Genomic DNA, 16,016 nt, shown 5'->3' with positions numbered 1-16,016 from the left:
TGAAATATCTAGAGTAAGAAAACCAACAGACTGAAAGTATATTATTAGTGGTTGTATGGGACTGGCATGGTTTCTTTTTGGGATGATGAAAATGTTCTGGAATGAGATAGTAATGCTGGCTGTACAATTCTGTAAATATATTAAAAGTCACTGAACTGTACACTTTGATTAAAATATATGGTACGTGAACTATATCTCAATAAATTGCTATTAAAAGAAAAAAAGAATATTTTCTTTTATCCATATAATTTGTCTTATCTTCAGAATTCTTATGAAGACAGCTGAAGAAGAGATCATATATGATCTACTCTATCACTGTGATTTTATAGTCTTTCTATCAGTCACAAGTAACATACCACCTTTTATTTTTACCTTTTCCTTTGCAGAATATCCTGGTCACACCCAAATTTCTCAGTTACTAATTAAAACAAAAGTAACCAAGGAAAATAAAATAGGAAAAAACAGTGATGTGAACATGACTACTAGCTAGTCACTATTACTGGCTTAAAACATTTCCTCCTGTTTGCTAACACACCTTAAACAGGCTATTTTAACTTGTCTTGCACGTCATCTACAATCTGAAAATGTGAGTTCTACCACTTTACCTACCAGTGGATTAAAACCATATTAATACATCAAGAATTTATAATTTTTTAGTCTTCCTCTTCCCGAACCCTTCCCATCAATGCTATCATTTTAAGACTTACCTCTGTTTTTTCAGTCACTTCTGCTTCTGTCATAAGTTCTGCTAAAGCATAGACAAACCCAAGATCTAACCTGAGATCCATTTCTTGGATCAACACCTTGAAGTACCTATTATTACAAAGCAGAAAACATAAAATCATTGATTAAGTGCATTAAGAAAATTAGCTAGAAAAAAGCATTAGATAACTATTAGAATGTTGAAACTGAGGTTTTTCTAGATGAATGAAAAAAATCACGGCAACACATAACAGCAACAAACTCAAAATGTAAAAATGCCTATAGAGAAAAAACTGGCAAGTAAATTGTGCTATACAGTCATACACAATATTATACATTAGTGATAATAAACTCTACCTACACAGAAAATAAAATTTAGTAATAAGTTGAATGAAAAAATCCGGTCCCCAAAAGTCTATGTTCAGTTTGAAAAAAAATTTTTTAATTAGGAAAAAAAGGGAACACAAAGAAGAATATTTAAATACATATATTTAATAGAATTATATTTTAAAAAGGGATGAAGATAGTTCTTGGTTGATAGGATGGAGAACACAAGAAATAGGAGAGTAAATACAGATGGATGTTTCTCTCAATGTTCTACTTCTTTTTTTTTTTTTTTTTTTAATTTTTTTTTTCAACGTTTTTTATTTATTTTTGGGACAGAGAGAGACAGAGCATGAACGGGGGAGGGGCAGAGAGAGAGGGAGACACAGAATCGGAAACAGGCTCCAGGCTCGGAGCCATCAACCCAGAGCCTGACGCGGGGCTCGAACTCACGGACCGCGAGATCGTGACCTGGCTGAAGTCGGACGCTTAACCGACTGCGCCACCCAGGCGCCCCTCAATGTTCTACTTCTTAGACTGGAGAGTGACTTAATTTTAAGATACTATTTTCTTTCTTTTTTCTAAAATGATATGCAGTAATTAAAGAAAACCTATCAGAAAACAAATGATAAAGTAGCAAAATACTCACAGTTAATACCTAAGTATATTTCATTCACAGCCTCTGACTCTCCAAAATTATAAAATAGATTTTTCCTAATGACCTGTATAATTTAGTATTTTGCATTTAAACATTTGACTCATCTGAATTTTTTTTAAAAGAGTACAATTAGCTCACATATTTAAATTGAAACATTAAATAAACACACAAGAAATATATTAAGACACTTACTTAATACGCGAAATCTGGGAATGGCCTGCAGATCTCATAACAATACTGACATCTGTGAAGGGTTTTGGAGCTGCAGAAGTAATAAATAGGATTAATCCCACGATGCTTTAAGCGAAAGATAAGCACTTTCTTGCAATTTAATACACATTACAATGGAGACCTAAATTATTTACTAAATTATGAGTATCAATTAAAATTACTATTTGCAAGATCCATTACAGTCTTAATTTCAGACTCTAGGATTTCTTTTTAAGTTATCTGTATTCACTTTCAGGATAACTAATCCTTTAAATTAGTGAGTGATTTTAAAGTAGAAGTATGCATTAGAATCACAAGGCAAACACTGTGAAAACACAGATTTCAGGGTCTCGTCCTGGACTTCTGGGTGGAGGGGCTTGGGCATGTACAATGGTCAAAAGCTTCCAAGAAGATTATGAATACCACCTTAGAGAGTTCAAAGCCAGTGGTGTGGAGGTAGGGGTTGGAAGGCAAGGGCAGGGGTAGCAAAGACAAAGTGAGGGTACGAGGGACAGAAAAGACAGAAGTGAAGGGGAAGAGAATGGAACAAAGGACTTGTCATCACACTGAGCTGGAGAATACAGGACAGTTTTCATGGCTGGAAACCACTCTGAATTTAAATTCCTTCAAAATTTATTCAGAGATCCTATTGGTTTTTAGATCAGAGGTTTACAAACCAGCAATCCCTTTTTTAAGTAATATTTCTAAATATTTAAATGTTTCTAATTAATCTTTTCTTCAGAATTCAATATTGTGTTGACCTTAATTGAGTACCTGTTGTTCCTTTTCCATGCTATTTAATTTTCTAATGATCCCATAGAAACTAAACTTGAGAATGGTTTCATTTCATATTTTTATAGTAAAATAAACCATACAGCTAATACAAACATTTTCATGGCAATTTAAAATACAAACAAACCTGAATCCATAGTGACCGACTTGGGAGGTTTAATCGGATAAAACACAAAAGGAAATATAGCACCATGTATCTGGTTTTGGATCTATGAAAATAAAAAAAACCAGGTTGGTATATTAACATGTTAATTATAGAACTTGACTAGAATAACAGGATTTAATAAGTAGAAGGAATCAGCAGTCTAGTTCAACACTGAAATCAAAGTACTAGAGCGACCATGGGAACACATTTGGTTTATTGCTATGTTCCTTATGAACATAATTTGAGTATCTTTTCAGACTCACCTGTATTCTGTAAATTTGAATTCTAAATGATGACTGATGTGCAGATGTGCTATATTCTACTTTTAATGCTGGAAGATAATTTCTTCGTATAGCTATTACATGCGGTTGCAGAATTTTCATGTTAGTGCCACTAGGTGTGAAGCGAACCTGAAAAACATGCCCCCCCCCACAAAACACAATTTCTCTGAATTCATAAACTGATTAAAATCCGAAATTTGTACCAAAAACTTTAAGATAATATTAACTAAAGTAATAGGCTACATAGTTGATTAGATTAGATATTTGCAATTTGATTAGGTTTAGGTTGGATCTTTAAATACAATTCACAAAAAATATTCACTTTTTATTGTATCACTTTTTATGTAAATTTACTAAAAAATGATAAAAGAAAAAAAAATTTAACAAGTAACTAAAATAACATATTGGCTTCTTAAAAGTATGAGTTGCTAATATAGACAACTTTCCCTTTAAAGTATTTTATATAAAGTATGTATGGTATAATTAATTGTTTTGTAAGGAAACCAGACTTTCCTTAAAAATTCACTAGTGAGGGGTGCCAGGGTGGTTCAGTCGGTTAGGAGTCCGACTCTTGGTTTTGGCTCAGGTCATGATCTCACAGTCGATTTGTGAGTTCTCTCCCTGCCCCTCCCGCACTCTCTCTCAAAATAAATAAATCAACTTAAAAAAAATCAAAAGTGATTCATCTATTTACAACAGGTACAAATTAAAACCGCACATCATTACTTAAAAATATTACCGGAATGTTAGTGTCCAACTCAATAACCTTATCTTCTGAAGGTGAAGATTCAGTATATTCCTTAAATTCTTTTTCTAACTTCTCAGTGTGCTTTATACTCATTGGCTTCCATCTTGCCTTCTTCTTGGGCTTTGTCTCCCAAACCACATCAGAACTTATATGAAAGCAAAAATCATGGTACTCATTTATAAACATTTCCATTGTAGCTGGTTTATTACATGAGTTCCAAAACTTTCAGTAAAATTTTACAATATCCTCAGTTATATGCAAACACACTACAAGTTTAAAAATACAAATTCATTCTATTAGTACTTAGACTTTTACTAAGACACTATTCTAGGTGGTAGGATATTATCAGTAAACATCTTTGCATACTGGAGCTTTATCACAACTGAGTGACAGACAATAGTAAATATAATAAGTTAGAATATTTTAACTAGTAAGAGGTGAAATGCTTTTGAAAAAAGAGTAAGTAGACAGGGTGAGATGGATGTGGAGTACTGGGATATGCCAGTAGTAAAACAGCATGGTCACTGGGGGGTGTCACTGAGAAGATGAGACTTCAGCAACCTTACAGGAGGTAAGGGAATTATCCAGCAGACAACAGAGTAGAGCATTTCAGGGAGAGGGACCATTAAGAGTGGAAGAGGAAATAAGACAGATGGTGGGAAGCCACGTGATATAAAGCCTCACAGATTATAGACTTTGAATGTAAAGCCTTGTAAGACACTGTAAAAACCTTGAGTTTTATTCTGAAATTAGGAAATAATTGAAAGATGATGAGATCAGCAACATCATCTGACTTAAACTTTGTAAAGAATACAATGTGTGTTGGGACAGAGGGCGAAAGGATAGGAGTAAAGGTTAGAAGCTGGAAGCTTGTTAGGAGTTTAATGGAATAAACCAGGAGAAAAATGGTGATGGCTCTACCTAGGGTGGAACAGTGAGGCAGTAAAAACTTGACCAGTCTGAACGACTCTGTGTCTATTTTGAAGGTAGAGTCAGCACAGAACTTGTAATTACTGTATTATTACATAGGTATGGGGTGTGAGATACAGAGAAGAATCAAAGATGATCCCACAGCTTTTGACCTGAACAACTAGAGGGAGGTAGTCATTGATTCCAATGGGGAAGGAGGTTTTCGTAAAAGGACATCAGGAGTTAGGTTTTACACATATGAAGTTTAAAGAAGTCTCTTAGATGTAAGAGTAGCTATTTTGTGTAGGCAGTGGATATACAAGCGTGGAGTTCAGGACAAATGTCTGGTTAAAGATATACAATATTGCTCAAATTTTTGGCATATATGCGGTATATGAAACAGAGAAAAGGACTCATGTCCGAGAGCTTCAGGGAACCCAATATCAAGCAGTTGAGAAAACCAGGAATCAACACATGAGATGGAGAATTCTGGCAAAGAAAGAAAAACAAGGATGGGGAGGTATCCTGGAAGTCAAGTCAAAGAAAACTCTCAAGAAGGGATCTGTGTGGCAGTTCTTTCTGTGCTTTAATAAAACCACATTTGGGGCGCCTGGGTGCTCAGTCCGTTAAGCGACTGAGTCTTGATTCTGGCTCATGTCATGATCTCACAATTCATGAGATGGAGCCCCATGTCAGACTCCAGGCTGACAGCGCAGAGACTGCTTGGGATTCTCTCTCTCTGCCCCTCCCCCATTTGCATTCCCTCCCTCTCTCTCAAAATAAATAAATGAAAAAAAAAAGTTTTTAAACCACATTAATAAAAGAGAGAGAGAGAGAGAAAAGGGATCTGTGTGTTACAAACTTAAGCAACAAGAGGACTGGGAATTACACTGGACCTGGCAATACATAGGTCTCTGGTGATCTTGACAAGATCAGTTTCATGGTGTGTTGAAAGTAAAATCCTGTTGGCAGTGCTTAAAAAAATGGGTAAAAAACGAATTAGGAAATAATGAGTATATTACACTCTTTTTTTTTTTTTTTTTTTTTTTTCTACCAGATGACACTTTTGACGAGTTTGGCTATAAATGGAAAGCAAGAAATGCACAGTAGGTAGCAGGGAAAGTAGGCTCAAGAGAATTTTTTAATTTGAAGTAACTAATACTGATGGGAATAATCCAATAGAGACCCAAAAATTATTACATAGGAGAAAGAAGAGAATTGCTGGATCAATGCCTCAAGAAGGCAAAAAGAAATGGAAAAGAGTGCAAAGTTGAAACATTTTTAAATAGTAGCACATGTATTAGTATAATTACTGTGGAGAAGATGTTGGTATAGGACATGGGGAAGAAATGCTCATGGGTAGGAAGCTGTGATTTTTGGAGGGTTAGGTCGCTGGAAGTTTCCTTTTCATTAATTTTCTCAGTGAAATGGGATACAAAGCAGCAAGATGAGAGAGAGAATGGGGTTTTAAAACAAGACAAAGTGTGAAACAGTAATCTAAGAGAGCATGGAACAAATAATTTACTGAAAAATTGCTGAGAGACCTGTGTACAGAATAGAAACATTCTAAAGTTACTTCACCCTGTTTAAGTATGTAAGTTATTTAATAATTCTATCAATTCCCTCTACAATTTGTATTCACTTAAGCAGAATGGTAGAATCATGTATTATCCCCCTTTGCATTCACACAATGTAGCACAGCACTTAACAAATAAACACATTTTTGGGGAATAAAAATTCTTAAGAAAATAGTTTTTAATATTCTTTTTTAAATGGCATGGATTCCATTCATTGAAAAATCAAGGGCATTTCTAGATGAATTTATATAGAAAAACAAATTTAAATCTGTACCAATTACCTTTAATGTGTATGTTTACTTGAGAGTTTAAGTCAAGGTCAAAACTACACTTTCCTGCTGGAAATCTAGAAATGCTCTCAAATCAGGCACTAATATATACAAATATATACAGATTAATTTTACTTGAGGTACTTATGAACAGGAATATTAAAGGAATAAAGGAAAGAATAAGTTTTACTCTAAGATGACTTACAGGGGAAATGATAAATTCAGTATCACTGTATTATATCTTAAAGTGTCAAGGTCAAATTAAAAAGTGATTGGCTTTATTCCTCCAACAACTATTTATGGAGGATCTATCCTGTATCTTACACTGTGGTGGGTGGTAATGGAAAATTAAATTCTTCCTTATGACGTTACATAAGGTATACCTTTGATAAGCTAAATAAATATAACTTTTTGGAAAGGTGAGAGAATCATCAACATAATACAGGATTTATAAAAGTGATTTCTGATATATCTTTATCACAAAAGGTAAAGAAAATAATCTCAAAAGCATTTTTACAAAACTTTACATTATTTTAGGTTTCACAGTCACCATTCTTATTAAGAACTAATCATTTAATTTTATCCAAATTTTAATGCATCTAACCTTGTAATGCCAATATAGGCTACTTCTTGCTTTGTGTAATTGTTGACGAGGGAAATTCCAACATCTTGTAAGGCCAACACAATTTCTTGCTCCGCTAACTCTGCTTTCTCACTTTCATATGTTGCTTTAAATACCCTTGGATCTTCAGTGAATAAAATAATGCGCTGTAAGCCTTCAAAGAATGAAACTAAATAAATGGTCTTTTTCCCCAAATTTATAGGTGTCATCATATCCTAAAACAAAACAACCAAAAAATAAAAAATTAGAGTTTGCTCTTAACCAACAGGAAATCTAGATTCTACAACTGAAAAATGAGAATTGTGACAGCAGCTCTTTCAAAGAACTGAATAAACTAAATGAATTAATATTGTGTAACATTTGGAAATTTACATAATTAAAATCATTTGATGTTAGCTCCTGTCATTATCATGAAGTTATTAATCAAGAAGATAGATCAACTATTCTTTGAACATCTTAATAAAATCTAAACAGTCTTCCTTACAGGCTAATCAATAACAAAAAGTATTATTTTCTCTGCTTTAAGATTAATCAATGTGTTATATGTTAACAAGTTGTTCAGTCAGAAATTTGTATTTCCTTACCGAGCTGAATGAAATAGGATAAAAAATGCCTGAGACTTCAGTTGCATGCTCTATAAAGCAGAGATATTCATCACAGGGTTAATTCTGCAGGAGGCCCTTATACATAAGCACTGTGTTGTTATCAGGGTCTTGAGGTTCAATGACATCATCTTGTCATTGAATACATACATACATACATACATAGAATACATACATAGAATACAGCAAATTCTAATAATTAACAGTGAGCCATGAATTTCTAGTCAGTATTCTAGTGAATATTCTGATTAACAGGAGATTTTAATATACAGTAGTCCCCCTTCTCTGTGGCTTTGCTTTCCACAGTTTCAGTTACCTGTGGTCAACCGTGTATTAGAAGCAGATGATTCTCCTTCTGACATATGGTCAGAAGGTCAATAGCAGTAATCTAATACTATGTTACACTGCCTACATCTTCCATTTCATTGTATCATGTATGTATTTTATCATCTCACATCATCATAAGAAGTAGAGCACAAGATATTTTGAGAGAGAGAGGGACCACATTCATATGACTTTTATTACAGTAAATAATTGTTTCATTTTACTAGTTTATGCTGTTAATCTCTTACTGTGCTTAATTTGTAAATTAAATTTTGTCATAGGCCTATATACCTAGGAAAAACATGGTTTATACAGGGTTTGGTATGAGCAGTGGTTTCAAGCACCCACTGGGGGTCTTGGAATGTAATCCCCACAGATGGAGGGGGGGCAGAACACATAGTATGTACACATTCATGTTATAATGCACTGATAGTAAAAACTGGCGTTACCATGAAGTCAATACTCAGGAAGAGTCCATCTACTTATAATACTTTCTAAAATAAAACATATAGCATTAAAACTACATTGAGAAATAAGAAAACTAATTTATTTCCAAATAATTCTGAAGTCCAAATTTCCAAATTTTCTGTAGTGGGTTTCAGATATACCTTTATAAACTTTAGCTATCACTATGATATAAATATGCAAAAGTGCTAAGGGGTCAAATGAGATTATTTATATAAAAATACAGTATTTTTTCCTGAATAAATTCTAATACCCAGGAATAAAAAAATTAAAATTAGGTCAATTATAGGCAGACGTCTCAAATACATTAAACAAAAAACAAGGCAAAACAAAACAAAACCTATGCTGGACACAATAGAAACACATAAGATAATGGAAAAATGTATTAATATGCTAAGAGAAAATAACACTCAACCCAGAACTCCTTACTCAGCAAAAATATCCTTCAGTGAACATAAGAGCACAAAATAAAAATGCCTAGAGACAGTAACTACTACCTTTCACCATCAACAAGTACTCACTCAAGGACATTCTACAGGAGGAATGAAATACTGACAAAAAGTGATTCAAGATGGATGTCTAAAGCAAGAAGAAAATGTTATGCAAATAAAATAGCACCTATTTGGAAGAAAGCATTTTATAAAATTCAAAATCCAATCATAATAAAAACCTTTAGTAAACAAAGAGGAGATGAGAATTTTTTTTTCATGTTCATTTTTATTTTTGAGAAAGAGAAAGCATGCACATGAGCAAGCAGGGGAAGGACAGAGAGAGAAGGGGACAGAGGATCCAAAGCAGGGTGTGAGCTGACAACAGAGAGCCTGAGGCAGGGTTTGAATTTATGAACTGTGAGATCATGATCTGAGCCAAAGTCAGACACTTAACCAACTGAACCACCTAGGTGCCCTGAGAAATTCTTTCTAAACCTCTTATCAAACTGTCCTCCAAAAAAGGAAATACCAAATTTTGGTAAAGATTATATTTAAAGGTGAAATGTTGAAGGCATGTAATTTAAGGTAAGATAGAAGGCAAAAATATGTGCAAACACCACTTCAATAGTATACAAAGATCCTGGCCAGTCCAGTAAGGCAAAAAGAAATTAAAAATGAAAAGATTAAAAAAGGAAAAACAAAACCCTTGTTATTTGTGTATGACTGTCCATATAGAAAAATAAAAAACAAGTAATCAATGTTAATAATTTAGTGAGTTTTCGGGATACAAAAATCAATACACAAAATGCCATGACATTCCCATACACTAACAAGTTTAATTTTGAAAAATTACTATAACTTACTGCCTTAGAAATTGATGAGCAGGTGGTCTTGGCCCAACCCTCTTGCTAAGAACAAGGGCTTTTTGCCAGACAAAATATAAAAAGGAAAACATGTCTGAAAAGACATAAAAGCTACCAAGGGAGTGAGAATTAAGATCTGCAAGAGAAGGAAAGGTAATAAAAATGAATTTTATATTTGGACTTGCTTTCTCAAAAAGTCAACTGCCATTTCTATAAGTAGAAGCAGACACTGAGAAGTTAAAATGAGAAAAATACTGTGAAGCCTCATAGAAATGCAGAGACTAAAACTGGAGTACAGACACACCAAAAAAAAGAAAAAAAAAGAAAAAAAAAGGGGGGTCAACAGCTTACGCTTTTAGTTGAGTCCCCCAGGGGCTATATTCTAGGCAGCAGGGTAAACTCAAAGTAGACCAGTCCTTTCAAGGACTGAAGACTAGATGCAAATCACTTCAACCCCCACTTAGAGTATGGTAATCTCCTCCTAGACTAGCCGCCTGACAAAGGCAAAACCATAGCTTCTCAAGAAAAAGCTAACACTGTACAGAGCCTTAAACTGTCTACGTCCAGCACACAGACAAAATTAAACATGCATAAAGAATAGATAGGAGTGAAAACTAAGAAAAAAGGAGAAAATTTAAAAGCATCCACAAGAGATCAACCAGATAGGCTTTCAAGTAGTTATGATTAACATAATCAAGGAATTATGTAACAAGATAGAGAATTTTGAAACAAAAAACTTCCACAGCAAAAATCCTAGAACTGATCATTTCAATGAATAAAATTAATTCAATGGATGACTTCAAGAGTCTAGACATTGCAAGAGAAGTACAAAAATAGGTTGGAAAAAATATCCATACTGAAGGTCAGAGACAAAAGGATGAAGCAATATAGAACATAACATGAAAATCACAAGGGAGATGGTAAAAAGGTCTAACATTTACATAATACTGGAGTCCTTAGGTGAAGAAAAAACAGAAAGGCCAACCTTGAAATCTGACATCCAGCAAAAATATCCCATCAAAAAAAAAGGGGGGAGGGCCAAAATAAAGACATTTCCAGACAAATGAAACTGAAAGAGAATTTGTCAGCTGTTGACCTGCATCAGAAAAATACTCAAAGAAGAAAAATGAACACAAATGGAAACATGGAGATATCGGTTGGAATGAAAAATCAAAAAAAGGAAAACATGAGTTAATTTAAATGGATTGTTAATAAATAAACTTTAAAAACAAGGAGTAGGGGAGAAGCCTGGGTGGCTCAGTTGGTTAAACATCCAACTCCTTAACTCAGCTCAGGTCATGATCTCATGGTTTGTGCATTGATGGCACAAAGCCTGCTTGGGATTTTCTATCTCCTCTCTGCCCCACTCCTGCTCATGCTCTCTCCCTTGATCTCTCTCAAAATAAACTTAAATAAATAAATAACTGGACGGGGCACCTGGGTGGCTCAGTCAGTGGAGTGTCCAACTTTGGCTCAAGTCATGATGTTGTGGTTCAGGAGTTCAAGTCCCACATTGGGCTCACCGCTGTCAGCCTGTCAGCACAGAGCCTGCTTTAGATCTTCTGTCCCTCTCTCTCCCCCACCCCTGCTTGCACTCTCCCCAAAATAAGTAAATATTTAATAAATAAATGGACCATTAATTGCAAAAAGCAATTAATAATACGTCTTATAGGATTTAACATATATTTAGAAATAAAACATGTAAGAGTAATCCGTAAGACGATAGGAGGTAAATGGAGTAAGAGGTTTTTGTGGTGTCTCTTTAAAGTGAGTGAGTTAGAGACAGAGAGAGACAGAGAGAGACAGAGAGAGACAGAGAGAGACAGAGAGAGAGAATGTGTGCACATAAGTGAGGAGGGGAGGGGCAGAGAGAGAGGAAGAGAGGAATTCCAAGCAGGCTCCATGCTCAGTGCAGAGGTTGATGCGGGGCTCAGTCTCAGGAACTATGAGATCATGACCCGAGATCAAGAGTCTGACGCTTAACCAAGTGAGCCACCCAAGCGCCCTTGAAGTAAGAGTTTTAAAGTCCTCATGTTATTGGGAAACTGGTGCGAGTATTATTTTACAGCAGGTTTTAGAAAGTCAAGAATGCATGTTGTGAGATCATAGGAAGCTATAGGTTTCTTTTAGTATGATGAGAACTACATGTTCCTTGCAGAACACCTGTAAGCTATGCTCATGGTCTGTTACAAGAGATACCCGCTATTGTGGAGTAGCATTTATAAGTCAAAAGTGGCTCATAACATACCCAAGTGAGCCTTGTTCCATCACAACAAAATGGTCATTTGAGCCAACCAAAGAGAATGCTTCCTAAACTGATGTGGAAAATGTCTGATGTTCCCAGCTGGCACACTGGGTCTCCTGGCCTGAATCCTTCTGAGTAGGTGGGCAGTTGCAAACTGTGGCCTATGATAGTTTTGTTAAGTTTAAATGTTTAAACCTAACAAAGACAGAACGGTAGGCATTGCAATATTATATACTAATGATGCATGACTAAATACTAATGATCAATCTACCAGGAAAATATAACAATTCTAAATCTGTATCAACCTAATCACATAGTTTCAAAATATAACAGCCATATTTAACAAAACAAGAAGATAAATGTATATATCTATGGAAGATTTTGAATACAACTCCACAGTAATGTACAAGCAAACACACACACACACACACAAACTAATGAGCTAGAAGATTTAGAAATTAATAGACTTGAACAAAATGACATATACAAAACATTGTAACCAACCACAGAATACATATTCTTTTCAAATATACATGAAATATTCACAAAAACTGACTACATGCTAGTCTTCAAAATCTATCTCAATAAATTTCAGAGGACTGAATCAGAGTGTGTTCTCAAATCACAGTGGAATTTAGAAATCAACAGACATTATTAGCAAGTTTCCATATTTTTAAAAATAAAGCAATGACCTAAGTAACCATGAAACCAAAATATAAAATATATTTTTGAAGCAAAATATTAAATATATATAAATGAAATTTAGGAAATTTTGAACAAAAGGACAGGAAATATAAAATACGTAAAAATTTGTGAAATAAAACTAATGCTGTTTTTGGAGGCAAATCTGGGATTTTAAGTGACTTCCTATAAGAAGTGAAGAAAATCTGGGGCGGGGGGGGGGGTGTGGCTGGGTGGCTCAGTCAATTCAATGTCCCACTTCGATTTCCGATCAGGTCATGATCCCAATGTTGTGGGATCCAGATTTGTTTGGGGATCCATGCTCAGTGTGCTTAAGATTCTCTCCTTCTCTTTCTCTCTCTCCTTCTGCACCTCTCCCCAGCTCACGCTCTCTCTTAAAAAACAAAAAAAGCCAGGAAAATCTGAAAAACAATGATCTAGTGGTCTGCTATGAACTCACCTGTGTCCCCTCCCGCCCCCAAATTCATGATATTGAAGTCCTAACTTCCAAAGTGACTCTATTGGATACAGGACCTTTTGGAGGTAAAGTTAAATTACATCATAAAGGAGATGTTAGGGTTCTGATCCAACAGGATTAGTATCCCTATAAGAGACACCAGAGAGCTCACTCATTCTCTCCTCCACTATGTTGGGACACAGTGAGAAGGTCGTCATCTGCAAGCCAAGAAAAGTCCTCACCAGCTTCACCAGAACCTCACCACATTGGCAGTGTGATCTCGGGCCTCAAGCCTCCTGAACTGTGGGAAATACATGCCTGTTGTTTAAGTCCCCCAGTCTAAGGTACCTTGTTAAGGCAGCACGAGCAGACTAATGGCTATCTATCCCAAGAATTTAAAAGAAATTTATCAAATTAAAACCAAAGAAAGATGAAAGAATATAGATCAGAGAAGAAATTGGTGAAAATGAACACACATGTGCAACAGAGATCATCAAAAGAGCAAAACAATGGTTTTCTGATTAAAAAAAACATAACTAAGAATAAAACTGATAAATCCTAAGTAAAACTTATTGAGGAAAAAGGAATTAAAGCACAAATAATCTATACCAAGAATTAACAAGAGAATCACTGTAAATATTAAAAAGATAAAAAATGGATATAAAAATATTGTAATCAATATTATCAGAAAATCATATGAAATAAAACACATTCTTAGAAAACCTCTAACTAAAATGACAGAAGCAGAAGTAGAAAACTGGATTGTCCTATATACAGTAAGAAAAGAGAATTCATAATTTAAAACCTTCCTACAAAAACAACTTCAGGCAGAGATGGCTTGGCTTCACTGGTGAATTCTAGCCAACATTCAAGGAAGAAAGCATACACATCTTACACACATTCATTGCGAAACATGCGCTTCCAAACATGTTTTAGATGTCTGCAAACTTTAACATCAAAATCTAGTACAGACAGTACTCTCTTGTGAATACAGGCAGAAGTAAAACATTAAAACATTAGCAAGCCAATTCCAGAAACGCAAGGTTAGTCTAATATTTAAAAAAATAACCACATAATTCATCCCCCCACCAAATATGATTAAGTCCAGTTATCTCTTTAAAGAAAAAAATTAAAAGTGTAACAACTGATAAAAATTCAATACTCATGGGGCACCTGGGTGGCTCAGTTGGTTGAGCATCCAACTCTTGATCTCGGCTCAGGTCATGATTCAACAGTTCATGAGTTCGAGCACTGCATTGGGCTCTGCACTTTTGGTGTGGAGACAGCTTGGGATTCTGTCTCTCCTTCTCTCTGCCCCTCCCCCATTTGTCAGTGTGTGTGTGTGTGTGTGTGTGTGTGTGTGTGTGTGTGTGTGTGGTCTCTCTCAAAATAAATGGATAACCTTTAAAAAAAATTTCAATACTCATTCCTTCATACAAACACTCACATATTTTTATAAACTAAGAATAGAAGGCAACTGCCTTAATTTGATACAGACTATTAAGCAAAACCAAGCCTATAATAAACGATTAATGATTCAGTTTTCCCTCTAAGATGAGAGTGAGATAACCTCTGGCCCATCGATAAAAAATAATAATCAGTGCTAAGAAAAAAGACATTGGAGTAGGGGTCAAATTAAGATGAATTTTGAAAGAGTAATAAAATTTTAATAAAAATTTCTGAAAGTCATTCAAAATGTTACTGGGAAATGTTTACACATAACGTTACCATTATAAAAAAAAACACTCAAAAACAAATTCTTCCATGGATCCCTCCCTAAATGACGCTCACAGAAGCCACACTGACCTAAAACCTCATTACAGATAATGTATCTGGTCATGAGGCGAATGCTGAAAGCACCGACCCAACCCCAGTTTACCTTTTATAACATACCAGCAGCGAATAATGATGTAGACAAAATAGGACCCCTTCCGATCTTCAACATTTTTCATTCAAGTTTGAATGCTGCTTTTAAAATCTTTCGCAGTTTGTTTAGAAGTACAGACACAAAACAGTCCTTAAAACTAGCAAGGCTGACAGAGAATACCTTTAAAAAAATTAAAAACAAACAAAAAAACAAAAAAGAAGGCTGCTGAGAACACCATAATACTCAACCCAATACGTACATCCTTTTGTGTTACTTCACCGTGGCTTTTTCCACATCTCCACTTCAGCTTTCTAGAGCCCACTGGATCAGCCCATGTATAAAATACTGCTTTTCCAGGAGGGAGGGAATCTTCTATTTCACTGAGAGAACTGCCAAAAATAGTAAAAATATGGATTAAGTGCAAATATATGAATATATAAAGAACCCAAAATAATTCTGACTCCAGTGAGATTTGTAATAGTTCTGATTAACAGTAGATTGAAATTTTTTCCTTCTACAATGAAAAACAAGTTTTCTAAGAAAATAATGAGAATATTCCAGGAAAAGATTTGTCTCACTTAGAAAATAAAGATTTTCACGTTTTTGAACCTTCTTTGTGAACTTTTGTTTTAACAAAATGAACTGTCGGAGAAAATTATTCCAACTATTATCTATACTAAATCTGAGAGAATTTAATTGGTAACTCTTCCCTAAGTACTGGTCATATTCTGGCAAAAACAAGACAGCTGAATTATTTTTTAAAAAATCTTATGACATGGCATGTAAATCTAAGAAATTCAATCAGCTCACAAAATGATTCCCAGAAAGAAAAAAGAAAAAAAAC

At 34.7% G+C, this 16,016-nt stretch overlaps 1 protein-coding gene across 1 annotated transcript in view; it reads right to left on the bottom strand.

Moving 5' to 3' along the window:
- VPS13A (vacuolar protein sorting 13 homolog A) overlaps positions 1–16,016 on the bottom strand; it is a 234,969-nt gene that overhangs the window by 23,435 nt on the left and 195,518 nt on the right. Inside the window, 7 exon segments of the mRNA XM_042913973.1 lie at positions 708–813; positions 1,877–1,946; positions 2,814–2,895; positions 3,095–3,241; positions 3,852–4,005; positions 7,220–7,452; positions 15,432–15,561. Of these exon segments, the coding sequence (XP_042769907.1) occupies positions 708–813; positions 1,877–1,946; positions 2,814–2,895; positions 3,095–3,241; positions 3,852–4,005; positions 7,220–7,452; positions 15,432–15,561 (922 nt within the window).

The sequence above is a fragment of the Panthera leo genome, chromosome D4 (assembly GCF_018350215.1).
Source record: "Panthera leo isolate Ple1 chromosome D4, P.leo_Ple1_pat1.1, whole genome shotgun sequence".
In the NCBI taxonomy this organism is placed as follows: Eukaryota; Metazoa; Chordata; class Mammalia; order Carnivora; family Felidae; genus Panthera; species Panthera leo.
Note: the sequence above shows the minus strand (reverse complement) of the source record. Positions and strands in the feature narration are given on the sequence as shown.